The sequence below is a fragment of the Mustela nigripes genome, chromosome 17, assembly GCF_022355385.1.
Source record: "Mustela nigripes isolate SB6536 chromosome 17, MUSNIG.SB6536, whole genome shotgun sequence".
Taxonomy (NCBI): Eukaryota; Metazoa; Chordata; class Mammalia; order Carnivora; family Mustelidae; genus Mustela; species Mustela nigripes.
The window spans coordinates 14,593,154-14,605,946 of record NC_081573.1 but is presented as its reverse complement, the minus strand read 5'-3'; the positions used below and the strand labels follow the sequence as shown (position 1 = coordinate 14,605,946).

Genomic DNA, 12,793 nt, shown 5'->3' with positions numbered 1-12,793 from the left:
CTCTCTCTCTATCTCAAATAAATAAATAAAATCTCTCTCCAAAAAGGTGACACCTGTGTATGGATTTTTTTTTTTTTTAGATTTTATTTATTTGACAGACAGAGATCACAAGTAGGCAGAGAGGCAGGCAGAGAGAGAGAGAAGCAGGCTCCTCACTGAGCAGATAGCCCGAAATGGGGCTCGATGTGGAGCTCGATCCCAGAACGCTGGGATCATGATCAGAGCCGAGGGCAGAGGCTTTAACCCACTGAGCCACCCAGACGGCCCTATGTATGAATTTCTTAAAACAGGGTCTAGGACACAGTAAGCCTATACAATGGCTGATTGCTACACAGCCGTTTATACAGTTCTGTAACATATATACAACGGAGATGAGGACCCCGAGGCTATGACAAGAAGATGGGATACAGAATGGGACGGAGACCAGAACTGGTGGCAGACTTTGGGGCAGAGTCAGGGCTGGCACAATCCCCTGCCCGGGTAAAGTCCTTTTCTCCATGGCAGGCATCCCGCCGGGCTTGTCGCCAGCGCTGATGTTCGGAAAGCTTAACCGGATGATGAGGGAAAGCCCGATGGCTCACCGGGTCTCCGCCACATACATAAAGCCGCCATGGAGGGCGCAGGCACCGCTGTCGGAGGTGGGCACCACGCCGGGGCCAATGGGAGGCCCGTCCCGCTGCCGCACCAGGGAGGCACCCAGGGCACTCCGCAGGGGAGCGGCTAGCTCAGAGAGGCCGACGCAGAGAGGGGGTCTCCGAGCTCCTGGTCTCTCCCGCCATCGCCACCGCCATCGCCACCGCGTGTGCTAGGCGCCCGCACTCTGAGCATCAGTCGGTGTGCGAGACAGGGGCTGGGCGTCTTGCCTGCCGTCTGTCGCTTTCTGCAGGAGCAGAGATGGGGCGGAGGGGCGGAGCCGCCATGGCCGTGGCGCTGTGGGTCTTGGTGACCGCGATCGAGGCGGCAGACCCCGGCGTGGCGACACCCCGGCGCTGCCTCCTGTCTCACTACCGCTCGCTGGATCCCAGGGCGCTGGCGGCCGTCAAGGCGCTGAGGGACAGCTACGTGAGTGATGCCCAGACGTCCCCACCCGGTCCCCCGAGCCCGAGGGTCCCCCGGGCCCCAGCCGCTGGTCCCGGTGTGCGACGGCCCTGGCGCTCTAGCGCCCTAGCGCCCCGCAGGGCGGCTCGGATCTCAGGCCAGGATTCTGAGCAGCAGATGTTGCCGGCCGCGGCCGGAGCAAGCGGGAGCACCGACCCCGCCTCTGGGCCAGTGCCCCGAGGGCGCCCCCTGCAGGCGGGCTGGGCACCACCTCGGGCCAAGTGGCTGCCTGCGCAAGGCCAAGCGTCTCGAGGTGCCTTCAGCCAGCGTCCGCGCCTTGCGAGAGCCGCGCGGTTCCGTGTACAGTCCGCACAACCGTCCGGCCAGGCGCGTTCCACGTGCAGGAATCCCCGCCGCCGCAGCGCTTCGGGGGCCTGGCGAGGAGGCCCAGCCTCACGCCGGCCCTTGTCCCGCAGGAGGAGGAGACGCTGAGCTGGAGGCCGCGCAACTGCTCGTTCCGCCCAAGGAGGGATCGTCCGCGGCCGTGGGTGAGGCGGGCAAGCCGTCGCGGGGGATGGGGGACGGCGCGGGCCGGGGGCGCGGCCTCGCTAACTGGCGTCCGTTCTCCCCGCAGTCTTGCGCGCGCCTCCGCGTCGTGGTCCGGGACCTGGCGGACGCCCAGGCTGTGCTGAGCCGCCTGCCCAGCCCTGATCGGTTCCCCGGCACCGGCCCGACCCTAGAGCTGCTGGCGGCCGCGCGACGGGACGTGGGAGCCTGCGTGAGTGCCGCTCGCGCCCCCGGCCCCTCGGGCTCTCCCAGCTCGCTCTGCGCCCCCGGCCTCCAGCCCAGGCCCACCCGCTTGGCCGTCTGTTCCGCAGCCGCGATTCGCGTGGTGTCGGTGTCCCCCGATCCGGGCTTTGGTCTGTGGCTGGGAGGGTGGCGGGCAGAGTGGCCGGGACACTCGCTTCTTCGCCGTCTCCATGGCCCTCGTGTCCCCCCTGCAGCTCGAGCTGGTCCGGCCGGGCTCGTGGAGGAAGTCCCTGCGGCCACCGAGGAGACGTCCCCCAACACGGAGAGCTGTGAGTGGAGCAGGCGGTGGGGCAGTTAGACCGCAGGGAGGACCGTGGGAGGTGGAGGCAGGCTGGGAGCTCCGACTCTGAGCCGTGAGGGGACTTTGGAGGGGACTTTGCCCGAAAGGGAATTCCTGGTTCAGCCCGGCTCCGCCTCCTTCCCGGGTTCCAGGACTCGCCTCGGTGCCACGAAGCCAACGTCATCTTCAACCTCCTGCGCCTGCTCACGTGGGACCTGAAGCTGGTGGCGAACTCGGGGCCTTGTCTCTGATCCCCGCGGCGGCTTTACCTGGGACCCGCGGGTCTGCAGGCGGTCGGCTGCGGGGGGGTGCCTTCTGCTGGCCCGCTGGAGCAGGCGGGTGTCTCAGCCAGTGGGCACTGAGGCTCGGGAGACTCAGCGTGCGTTGGCCGGACCTCGACCCACCTGCCCTGAGGGCCAGAGGGGCGGGTGTTTTTCGCAAGACCAGACTGAGTTTCCCCGGGGTGCAACGATATTTCCGCGGGATGCATTGCCCTATGATCTTTACAAGGTTGTTCAGGAAGAAACTTCAAACCTTGGTCCACTTTGGCCACTGACAGTCTTTTGCTTCCCTACCCCCTACCCCCTTCTGCCAAGTACCCAGAGACAGTCTTACTCATGCCGTTGTCCTGGGTTCTTCTCACCATAACGGGGCTGGACCTCTGATCTGAACCTTCAACACCTCCTTTGAGATTCTATGAATTTGGGAATTTCGGGTGCCTGGGTGGCTCCGTGGGTTAAACCTCCTCTCACTATCTCAGCTCAGGTCTTGATCTTAGGGTCATGAGTTCTATTGGGCCCCACACTGGGTGTGGAACTTACTTTAAAAAAAAAAAAAAAAGATTCTATGAATCTGAATCTTTTATCTCCCCAACCAAGCTGGTCTCATTTCTTTTTTTTTTTTTTTTAAAGATTTTATTTATTTATTTATTTGACAGAGAGAGATCACAAGTAGGCAGAGAGGCAGGCAGAGAGAGAGGAGGAAGCAGGCTTCCGCCGAGCAGAGAGCCCGATGCGGGGCTCGATCCCAGGACCCTGAGATCACGACCTGAGCCGAAGGCAGCAGCCCAAACCACTGAGCCACCCAGGCGCCCCTGGTCTCATTTCTTGAGGGATTGGGGGATCACAAACGTCAGAGTTCCCCCTTGTTGTGATATTTTTTGGATACTGCTATTTATGTGTCCTCGTCTGTATGCCCTGTGTACCTGTTTTCACCTGTTCCCCCCTGAGTTGTTTATTTTCACTTATTAAATGGTGTTACACTGACTAGCTGGGAGCAATCATTTGGAGGTGGTGTGAAGAGGAGGAAGGCCAACCTGAATCTGATACCCAGATGGGACATTTATTTGCCAAGTTACTTTCGGTAACATACTAGCCTTTTCTGACTTCTAGATTCTTCATCTGAAAATAGCCTAGTGATACTTTTCTTCTAAAGGCCTTTGTCAATATCCACCCATTCAGTCATGCACTCATTCTGCGTGGATGCTGTTTCCTGGTTGTCAGTTATTTGCCGTGTATTGGGATACTGTGCTGCAGCCCCTATCCTCAAGGAGCTCCAGACTGGGGAAGGAGCTGGTCGTCAGTTGGAGGAGCAGAGAGGAGGCTAGCACTGGAGTCCAGAGCTCCACGCTGGGAGCAAGGTTAACCAGGTAGACAAGGGCCAGGTCCTACGGCGTCTGTGAGATCTTCAAAGCACTTGGATTTCCTGGAGGATACACAGCGAGTCCCAGCAGGGTTTTTGAGCAAGGAAGCCGCTGTTCCAATGTATGCGTCTAACATTCTGGCCTTGTAAGAGGAAAGGGGACTGGCATGCCTAGGAGTGGATAAGGGAGTCTAGGTGTGCTGTGATGATGAGTTAGATCTCAGCAGGGCAGAGAAGATGGTGAGATGTATTCATACGTTTTGTGGATTCGAAATAATATATGCAAAGCAATGAGTACTCGACCTGATAGGTAGAAGTATCTCCAGTATGATAAAGAAGATAGTATGATCGTAGTAGTTAAAAATGTGAACTCTGGGGTGCCTGGATGGCACAGTTGGTTAAGCGTCAGACTCTTGGTTTAACTCAGGGTGTGATCTCAGAATCGTGAGATCAAGCCCCAGGTAGGGCTCTGAGCCCTCAGCGTGGAGTCTGCTTAAGACTTTCTCCCTCCGGGGCGCGTGGGTGGCTCAGTGGGTTAAAGCCTCTGCCTTCTGTTCAGGTCATGATCCCAGAGTCCTAGGATCGGGCCCCACATCGGGCTCTCTGCTCCTCGAAGAGCCTGCCCCGTCCCCCGCCCGTCTGCCTCTGCCTACTTGTGATCTCTGTCTGTCAAATAAATAAAAAAAAACTAAAAAAAAAAAAAAAAAAAAAAAAAGACTCTCTCCCTCTGCCCCTTCCCTTCTCTCTCTTTCAAATAAATAAATAAATCTTTTTTTTTAAGATTTTATTTTTTTTATTTGACAGACAGAGATCACAAGTAGGCAGAGAGGCAGGAGAAAGCAGGCTCCCCGCTGAGCAGAGAGCCCGATGCGGGGCTCGATCCCAGGACCCTGAGATCATGACCTGAGCCGAAGGCAGAGGCTTTAATCCACTGAGCCACCCAGGCACCCCCCCACCTTTTTTTAAATGAACTCTGAGGTCAGAGAGATCTTAGAATCTCAAGTCTGCTCCCCGAGTTGCTGTGTGACCTTGGGCAAGTCACTTCAACTCTTAGTTTCCAATGGATAAAATAGTCCCAATATCTGTCTTCACCAGGTGATTGTGGGAATTAAAAACATTAAGTCATGTCAGCTGCCAGTCCCTGGCACAAGTAAGGACTCCATACTTAATCAATGTACCATTACTTTAAGAAAAGCTTTAACATATAAACTGTCAAACAAGGAGGAACCATTCTCTCAGGGTTCTAGCTCCAAAACGGATAAAGGAGACAGAGTTGTTCCCAGCCCAACAAAATATTTCTCGTGGGCAGATCCCCTCCCCCACGTTATTCTTGGCCGAATCTGATTGACCTAAAACCAATCATGGGTGTCCCATTCCTCTTGCTAGGGATCAGAGTAGGCATGACTATGTGACTGTGTGTTAACCAGGATCCCTGTAGCACACCCATTGTCACAGTCAAATGAGGGAAGGGACTGACTTAAGCAGCAATGATCAGAGACAGGGCGTGGTTAAGGGTAACCAACAAAGGGATGGTCCAGGCCAATGGCTGCAAACTTACCATTCCCAAACTGGAAGGGACGTGGGAGGGAGGGGTTATGGCCAACCCCATCTGGAACACAGAAGGGAAGGGAGTCCCCGTTGGTGTGATCCAGATTCTGAGACCTAGGACAGAGCAGAGAGTGAATCTAGAGGAAGAAAGAGACAAAGTGTTTCATGATGACCCAGTTCCGGAGGATGATGAGGGGAATCTGGCTTGAGGCGAAACAGGTGCTCTAAGAAAGGTCCTACACTGTTCCATGTGACAGGCTGAAAAATGAAATGTGACCTTATTGGGGCAGGGAAGTCTTCCCAAATGTGATTAAATTAAAGAAGAGATGAGATTATTCTGGACAAGGGGGTGGGGAGAGCTAAATGCCATGGCAAGTGTCTTGTAAGTGCGATACACTGAGAGATTACCCACACAAAAGAGGAAGAGACAGGGCGCCTGGCTGGCTCAGTCAGCAGAGCCTCGACTCCTGATCTCAGGGTGGTGAGTTCCAGCCCCACACTGGGGTATAGAGATTACTTTTTAAAAAATCTTTAAAAAAAGAGAGAGAGAGAGAGGAGGTAATATGACCACAGAGGTAGAGACGAGAGTGATGTGGCCACAAGCCACAGAAGACTGGTAGCCCCTAGAGGCTGGAAGAGGCAAGGCAGATTCTCCCCTGGAGCCTTTGCAGAGGGAGCACAATTTGATTTTGGCCCAGTGATACTGATGGCGAGCTTCTGGTTGCCAGAGCTGTGAGAGAATAAATTTCTCTCTTTTTTAAAGATTTATTTATTTATTTGACAAAGAGAGAGATCACAAGTAGGCAGAGAGGCAGGCAGAGAGAGGGGCGTGGGAAGCAGGCTCCCTGCTGAGCAGAGAGCCCAATGTGGGGCTCGATCCCAGGACCCTGAGATCATGACCTGAGCTGAAGGCAGTGGCTTAACCCACTGAGCCACCCAGGTGTCCCGAGAGAATAAATTTCTATTTGACACCACAAAGTTTGTGGGGATTTGCTAAATAGCCATAACGAACTCACACCTTTCCTTACAGAGACCAGGACCAAGGCTATTAATTGTGGCAGAATGGGCCTTATTATCAGATGTTAAATGGCTAACAAAAATATCAGAACAAATAGATTCTTTGCTGGGGTGCCTGGGTGGCTCATTTATTAAGCGTCTGCCTTCAGCTCGAGTCATGATCCCAGGATCCTGGGATCAAGCTCCACATCAGGCTCCCTGCTTGGCTCTCCCACTCCTTCTGCTTGTGTTCTCTCTCTCGCTCTCTCTTGCGCTCTCTTTCTGCGTCAAATTAAAGAAAAAGATCTTCAAACAGATTCTGTGTTGACCATCTTGGTACAATTTCAGGAGCCAAACCATAGACAGGTTTTTCAAGGGCTGACTTCTCTTTGATCAGGACCTTGACTGCTTAATTAGGAATTGGCTTCCACTGCCTGGTTCAGGAAGGCAACATAACTGGGAATCTGTCCCAGTGATGGAACAACCACCCTCAGGAAATGGCTATGATCAGGGGCACCTGAGTGGGTCAGTCGGTTAAGCATCTGCCTGCAGCTCAGGTCATAGTCCCAGCGTCCTGGCATCGAGCCCAGCATTGGGATCCCTGCTCACCAGGGACCTGCTTCTCTCTCTCTCTCTCTCTCTCTCTGCCTGCCACTCCCTTTGCTTGTGCTCTCTCTCTCTCTCTCTGTGTGTCAAATAGATAAATACAATGTTTAAAAAAAAAAAAAAAGGGGAAATGGCTTTGATCAGAAAGACCATTCCAGAAAAGCCAACCCTTCCATGATGGTGGAGCAGAGAGAAGAGTGGTTTCCGCCTCACGCCCACCATTCATTCACATCTTGTATGAGTGCATCTAATTGGACAAACCCAAATGTAAAGCAGATCCTGGTTGCAGGGGAGTCTGAGAAATGGGAGTTTAGCCTTCCCACCCCTGCAGGCGGCAGGCGTGTAAGAGGGGAAATTGACATGGGTGTATTGATAAGACCTTGTCATTGGGGAGCTTTGGAAATTCTCCTTCATCCATTGAGATTTAACAAGATCAGCTCTTCCTCTGAGAAGCCTTCACGGGACCCATCCGTAAGTCACTCCTTTCTTTTCTTCCTCCACACTTTGCACATGACACTCACCCCATGTGTGGGCTCTTTGTTAATGTGGCCTCTGAGCCGTCGGAGGGCTGGGACAGTGGGCCACATTGGATTCCAGGAGCAAGGGCCAAAGCCTGGACTCTGTAGATGTCAAGTAAGTATGATTAATGAATAAAGAAATGTAACAACTATTGTACGGGGCGCCTGGGTGGGTCAGTTGGTTGGGTATCTGCCTTTGGCTCAGGTCATGATCCCAGGGTCCTGGGATCAATCCCCAAAGTGGGCTCCCTGCTCACTGGGGAGTCTGCTTTTCCTGCTAGCTTTCCCCTCCTCTGGCTCATGATCTTTCTCTCACTCTATCTCTCAAATAAATCATTTTCAAAAAAAAAACTATTGTGAAGTCATCACCCCTGAGCTGGGATATTATCTTGGAGGATCCCCAGAAGAGAGCAGCCAGTTGCCCTGGGACTCTAGTCATCATCAAGAAATGTCTTCTTGGGGTACCTGGCAGGCTTAGGCAGTAAAGGGTGTGACTCTTGATCTCAGGGTTGTGCGTTCAAACCCCACATTGGGTGTAGAACTTACTTTAAAAAAATATCCTCTCAAAGTACTTCATTCGCTTATTCAGTAAACATTTACCAAGTACCTGCTGTGTGCTAGGCCCTGGCCTGTGTGACAGTGGGACACAGTGATGACCAAGAGAACCCAGGTCTATCCCTCACCAAGTTCTGTTGATCTTGAACTCTCCAGCACTTGGTATTTTCAGTCTTTCTGATTTCAGTCATTCATCTGGGTGAGTAATGGTATCTCATGGTGATTTCCTTTTTTTTTTCTCATTGTGATTTTATTTTTATTTATTTATTTTTCTAATGTTGGGAATTCCTTTTTATTTTTTATTTATTTTTTAAACTTTTCTGTTTTATTTTAATTCAATTAGCCAAGATATAGTACATCACTAGTTTTTGATAGAATGTTCAATGATTCATTGGTTCAGTCTAACACCCAGCCTTCATCATATCACGTGCCCTCTTTAATCTCATTGTGATTTTAATTTGCATTTCCCTAATGACTAACGATGACAAGCATGGTTTCATCTCCTTCTTTGCAACCCACATATTCCCCTTGGGGAACTGTCTATTCGACATTTTTGCCCACTTTTATTGGCTCATTTGTCTTACTATTGAGTTGCAAGTTTTAAAAATGATATTCCGGATGAAAGGCCATTATCAAATCCTTGTCTGGCAAATATTTTCTCCCCCATCTATGGTTTCTCTTTTCATGCCTTAGCCTTGTCTGTTTTTCCTATATGGTTTTACCAAGGTATCATGGACATAGAATAAACTGCAGATATTTATAACGTAAGTTTGCAATTTGATCAATTTTGACCTATGAAAACATCTGTGAAACCCTCACCATGGTCAAGATAATAAACATATCCATCACTTCTAAAGTTTCCTCTGCTGCATTGTAACTTCTCTCCTGCCCTTCCTTGTTTATTAAGCACTCTCAAAATAAGTCAGAAAAGGGTTGCAGATACTCTACGACTCCACTCTGGACATCCTCGAAAAGGCAGAATAGGGATGGAAGCCTGATCAGACTGCCGGGGCATGTCCGGGCTTCGCCTGCCTCAGTCCCGGGAGCCTCTCAAGCTGGGCTGGTTTCTCCCCTGCAGGCAGATGGTGACAAACACAGAAATCATCCGTCAGGGTTAATGCCTATCTGAGAGTCTTTTTCTCTTATTTTATTAGTTTCCTATTGGTGCCCTAACAAACCACCACATAAATTTAGCAGTTTATTTATTTATTTATTTATTTAATTTTAAGCAGGCTCCATGCCCAGTGTGGGGCTTAAACTCACCTGAAATTAAGAGTTACATGCTCTACTGACCAAACCAGCCAGGCACCCCAAATCTAGCAGCCTATTTTTTGTTTTGTTTTGTTTGCTTAAGATTTTATTTCTTTATTTGAGAGAAAGAGAGAGAGCATGAGAAGTGGTGTGCAGGCCTTCTTCCCACTGTTTTCATTTTGTTCCACGGCAACAGCCGGAGTTTCAAGATTCACAGATGTCAAGAAGCAGTGGGACAAGTTCATAACCGCGGAGTCCCAACCACAGGGCACACTCTTGAAGTCAACAGTTCCGGCGATAACCTCATGATCCCACATTTTCTTTTAACTGGAGCAGTGTTACTCATCAGGTTCAGTCAGGAAAATAGAACTACTCTAGATATTTCAAGTAACAGGGTTTTAATTCAGAGATTTGGTTGCACAGGTGTTTGGAAAGCTGACTGAGCAAAAAAAAAAAAAAAAAAAAAAAAAAGAACACCAGAGTAACCCAAATATCAGCAATGGAATAAACCAGCTCTCACCTCTAGGACTGAAGGAGCAAAGACAGGTGGTGCTCCCAGAATCCAGGATCTTTGTGACAAGTCCCCATTGGATGGGTTCTCAGACTATCGATACCTTGTGCTGGAAACTGCAAACCTCCAAGGTGGCACGATGGCCACTCTTGCTCCAACAGAAGGACGCTCCCTGCTGCAGGTGCCTAGGCTTGGAGGAGAGAACTTGGAGCTGGTTCTCTGACCATCCATGGCACATAGCATATTGGACTACCGTTGTGTTTTAGGGGCTACAGAGCAGCTAGTACTGGGACCACTGCAGTATTACAGCTGGAGCTAGAGTGTTCCACCGTGCAGTGGGTGTTATGATAAATGACCCAGAACACCATTCAAGAATAAAGAACTTCTCCAGGTGCCAGGAGGGCTTCGCTGTCACTGTCTTCGGGAATTGCCTGAGTTAAAGATACATGTTTTGCCTAAATTCACACCTCCTCCCATGGGCAGCCTGCATACAACGACTGATAAATGTGGGGGTCTAAAGAGCTCAATTGCTCATCCGAACTCAAGGCAATTCTGAAAGACCATCTAGAGCTGCTGCAGGGTCGGGGGCGCTGTCTTTGTTGGGAATATATCACAGCTCCACATCTCCCCTGCCCAATCCTGCTACATTCCCCCTCCCTTCCAGAGGTATCCATCCTGAGGGCGACCCTGGTCTTCTTTCTAGGAACCCCAGTGACTACAGGCTGCGATTGTAAGGATGCTGATCTGAGCTAGAAGCAAGAAGAAAGTTGTGGTTCCCTTCTTCTCTCCTTGGCAGAACTTAATCAGAAGATGCCAAAGAGTTTAGGAAAATGCAGTGTGTCGGTTTTTAGCCCTACAATCACGGAGCATGGAGCACACACGGAGCAGAGACAAATGAGCTTGGAGCTGAGACTATAGATGAACAATCAGTCCTCCCAATTTGCTCCTGAATTCAATAGTCCCACAACAGTCTCCTGGATTCCTTGGTTGTGGGAGAAGTAGAAGCTCTCTGGTGGGCAAACTCTGCAGAATTTGCCAGAAGGTCATTCCTGGATGCCAAGCCTATAGCTTTCTCCTCCAAGCCTTTGAGTGATTTTATAAGCATATTAGTCAGGGTTCGCCAGAGAAATAGAACCAATAAGTGATCTATAGATATAGAGGTATTAATATATATAATATTCATATATTATTGTGATATGTATATGAAGAGGGGTTGGGGTTTTTGTTTGTTTGTTTGTTTGTTTTTTTAAGATTTCATTTATTTGGGGCGCCTGGGTGGCTCGGTTAAAGCCTCGGCCTTCAGCTCACGTTATGATCCCAGGGTCCTGGGATCCAGCCCTGTGTGGGGCTCTCTGCTCAGCAGGGAGCCTGCTTCCCCCACCCTCTCTCTCTGCCTGCCTCTCTGTCTACTTGTAATCTCGTCAGATAAATAAATGAAATCTTTTTTTAAAAGATTAAAAAAGAGAGAAATATCACAAGTAGGCAGAGCAGCACGCAGAGAGAGAGGAGGGGAAAGCAGTCTCCCTGCTGAGCAGAGAGTCCCATGCGGGGCTCCATCCCAGGACCCTGGGATCATGACCTGAGCCGAAGGCACAGGCTCCAACCACTGAGCCACGCAGGCGCCTGGAGAGGTTTTTTTTTGTTTTTGTTTTTGTTTTTTTTAAGGAATCAGCTCACATATGGAAACTGGCAAATCCAAAATCTGCATGGTGAACTGGAAAAGTGGCTACACTGGGAAGAGACAAGGTTGCAGTTCAAGTCTAAAAAACTGCTGGGAAATTTTTCTCTTGCTCTGCGGGGTGGGGGGATCAGTCTTTTGTTCTCTTGGGGCCTTTGAATGAGGCCTACCCACGTTATGGAGAACAATCTGCTTTACTCAAAAGTCAATGGATGTAAATGTTAATCTCATCCAGAAACACCCTCTCAGAAATATCCAGAATCACATTTGGCCAAATGTCTGGGCACCATGGCCCAGCCAAGCCAACATAAAATTAACCATCACAGTAAGTACCTGAATCTTACTATGAACCCTTTTTGTTTAGAATAGCTACCGGGGTTTATTCCTCCTACAAATGAACCCTGACTGATACAAATATTGGTCTTTTTGCAAGATATCTGTTAGCCACTTCAAAGTCTTTCTCTTTGCAAAGTCTCTTTGTTAAAGTTAAAGAGAGTGGGAAAGATAACCTGGCGTGAGATCACTTGGATTCAGGTCCCAGATCTGCCACTTACTAGGTATATGTGTCTTTGATCAAATCATCTCCCCTTTCAGTACCTCACTTTCCTCTGAAATAAGGTAGATAAAAATAGTGCCTAGCTCATAAGGTTGTTGAAAATATAGGTACTTAATATCTATAAACCACTTAGAATCATTCTCGGCCCGTCATCCGTGCTCAGTAAATGTTCACTATCACCCGCGTCATCATATCCTCATTGCCTGTCTATGGCCCCAAAGCTTCATGGCTCACTTAAGCTTAATGATTTCCCCAAACACTAGGATATAGTGACTCTTGGCTAGTCTTTCCGAGGAATTCTGAGTCAGGGGAGGGGAAAATAGGAATAAGGAAGGGAGGAAGGGGACAGAGACCGATGGACAAATAGATTCAGGATGTGGGGGAATCTAGCTACAAAACCAATTCAAGAAAAAAAAAAAAAGCAAGAGAAATTTATTTCTACACTGTTGTAGAAGGACTCCAGAGAGCTGAAAATTTTTCTCTCCATGAAAATCCAGGTTGTTTCTGTTTGAGCCATCACTGGTATTTCAAACTCTTCAAGGCATTTTGGAACCACCAATGGAATAATTCATTCAAATAAAGATCACCAATCAATTTTCATCCTTTGGGAGAAAAGATTTTGAGGCAAAAGATATTCACACAGTCTCCAGTAGCATCCCACAGATGATGTATTAATTGGAAGGAAGAAATGAAGTCTTTTTTTAAGTTTTATTTTTAAAGATTTTTATTTATTTATTTGACAGATAGAGATCACAAGTAGGCAGAGAGAGAGAGAGGAGGAAGCAGGCTCCCTGCTGAGCAGAGA

At 49.6% G+C, this 12,793-nt stretch overlaps 1 protein-coding gene across 1 annotated transcript; it reads left to right on the top strand.

Moving 5' to 3' along the window:
• The first annotated feature begins 610 nt into the window (after positions 1-610).
• On the top strand, positions 611-2,702 carry LOC132005938 (interferon lambda-4-like). Its single transcript, XM_059383455.1, has 6 exons — positions 611-638; positions 887-1,129; positions 1,213-1,586; positions 1,673-1,816; positions 2,043-2,117; positions 2,281-2,702. Exons 1-6 carry the CDS (start codon positions 611-613, stop codon positions 2,377-2,379), a joined length of 963 nt encoding a protein of 320 aa, XP_059239438.1. The 3' UTR covers positions 2,380-2,702.
• The last annotated feature ends 10,091 nt before the right edge of the window (positions 2,703-12,793 follow it).

Coding starts and splice junctions, on each gene's coding strand:
- LOC132005938 (XM_059383455.1), top strand. CDS start 611: ATGGAGGGCGCAGGCACCGCTGTCGGAG. Junction 639..886: donor CGCAGGCACCGCTGTCGGAG/GTGGGCACCACG, acceptor CGCTTTCTGCAG/GAGCAGAGATGGGGCGGAGG. Junction 1,130..1,212: donor CCCCCGGGCCCCAGCCGCTG/GTCCCGGTGTGC, acceptor GATTCTGAGCAG/CAGATGTTGCCGGCCGCGGC.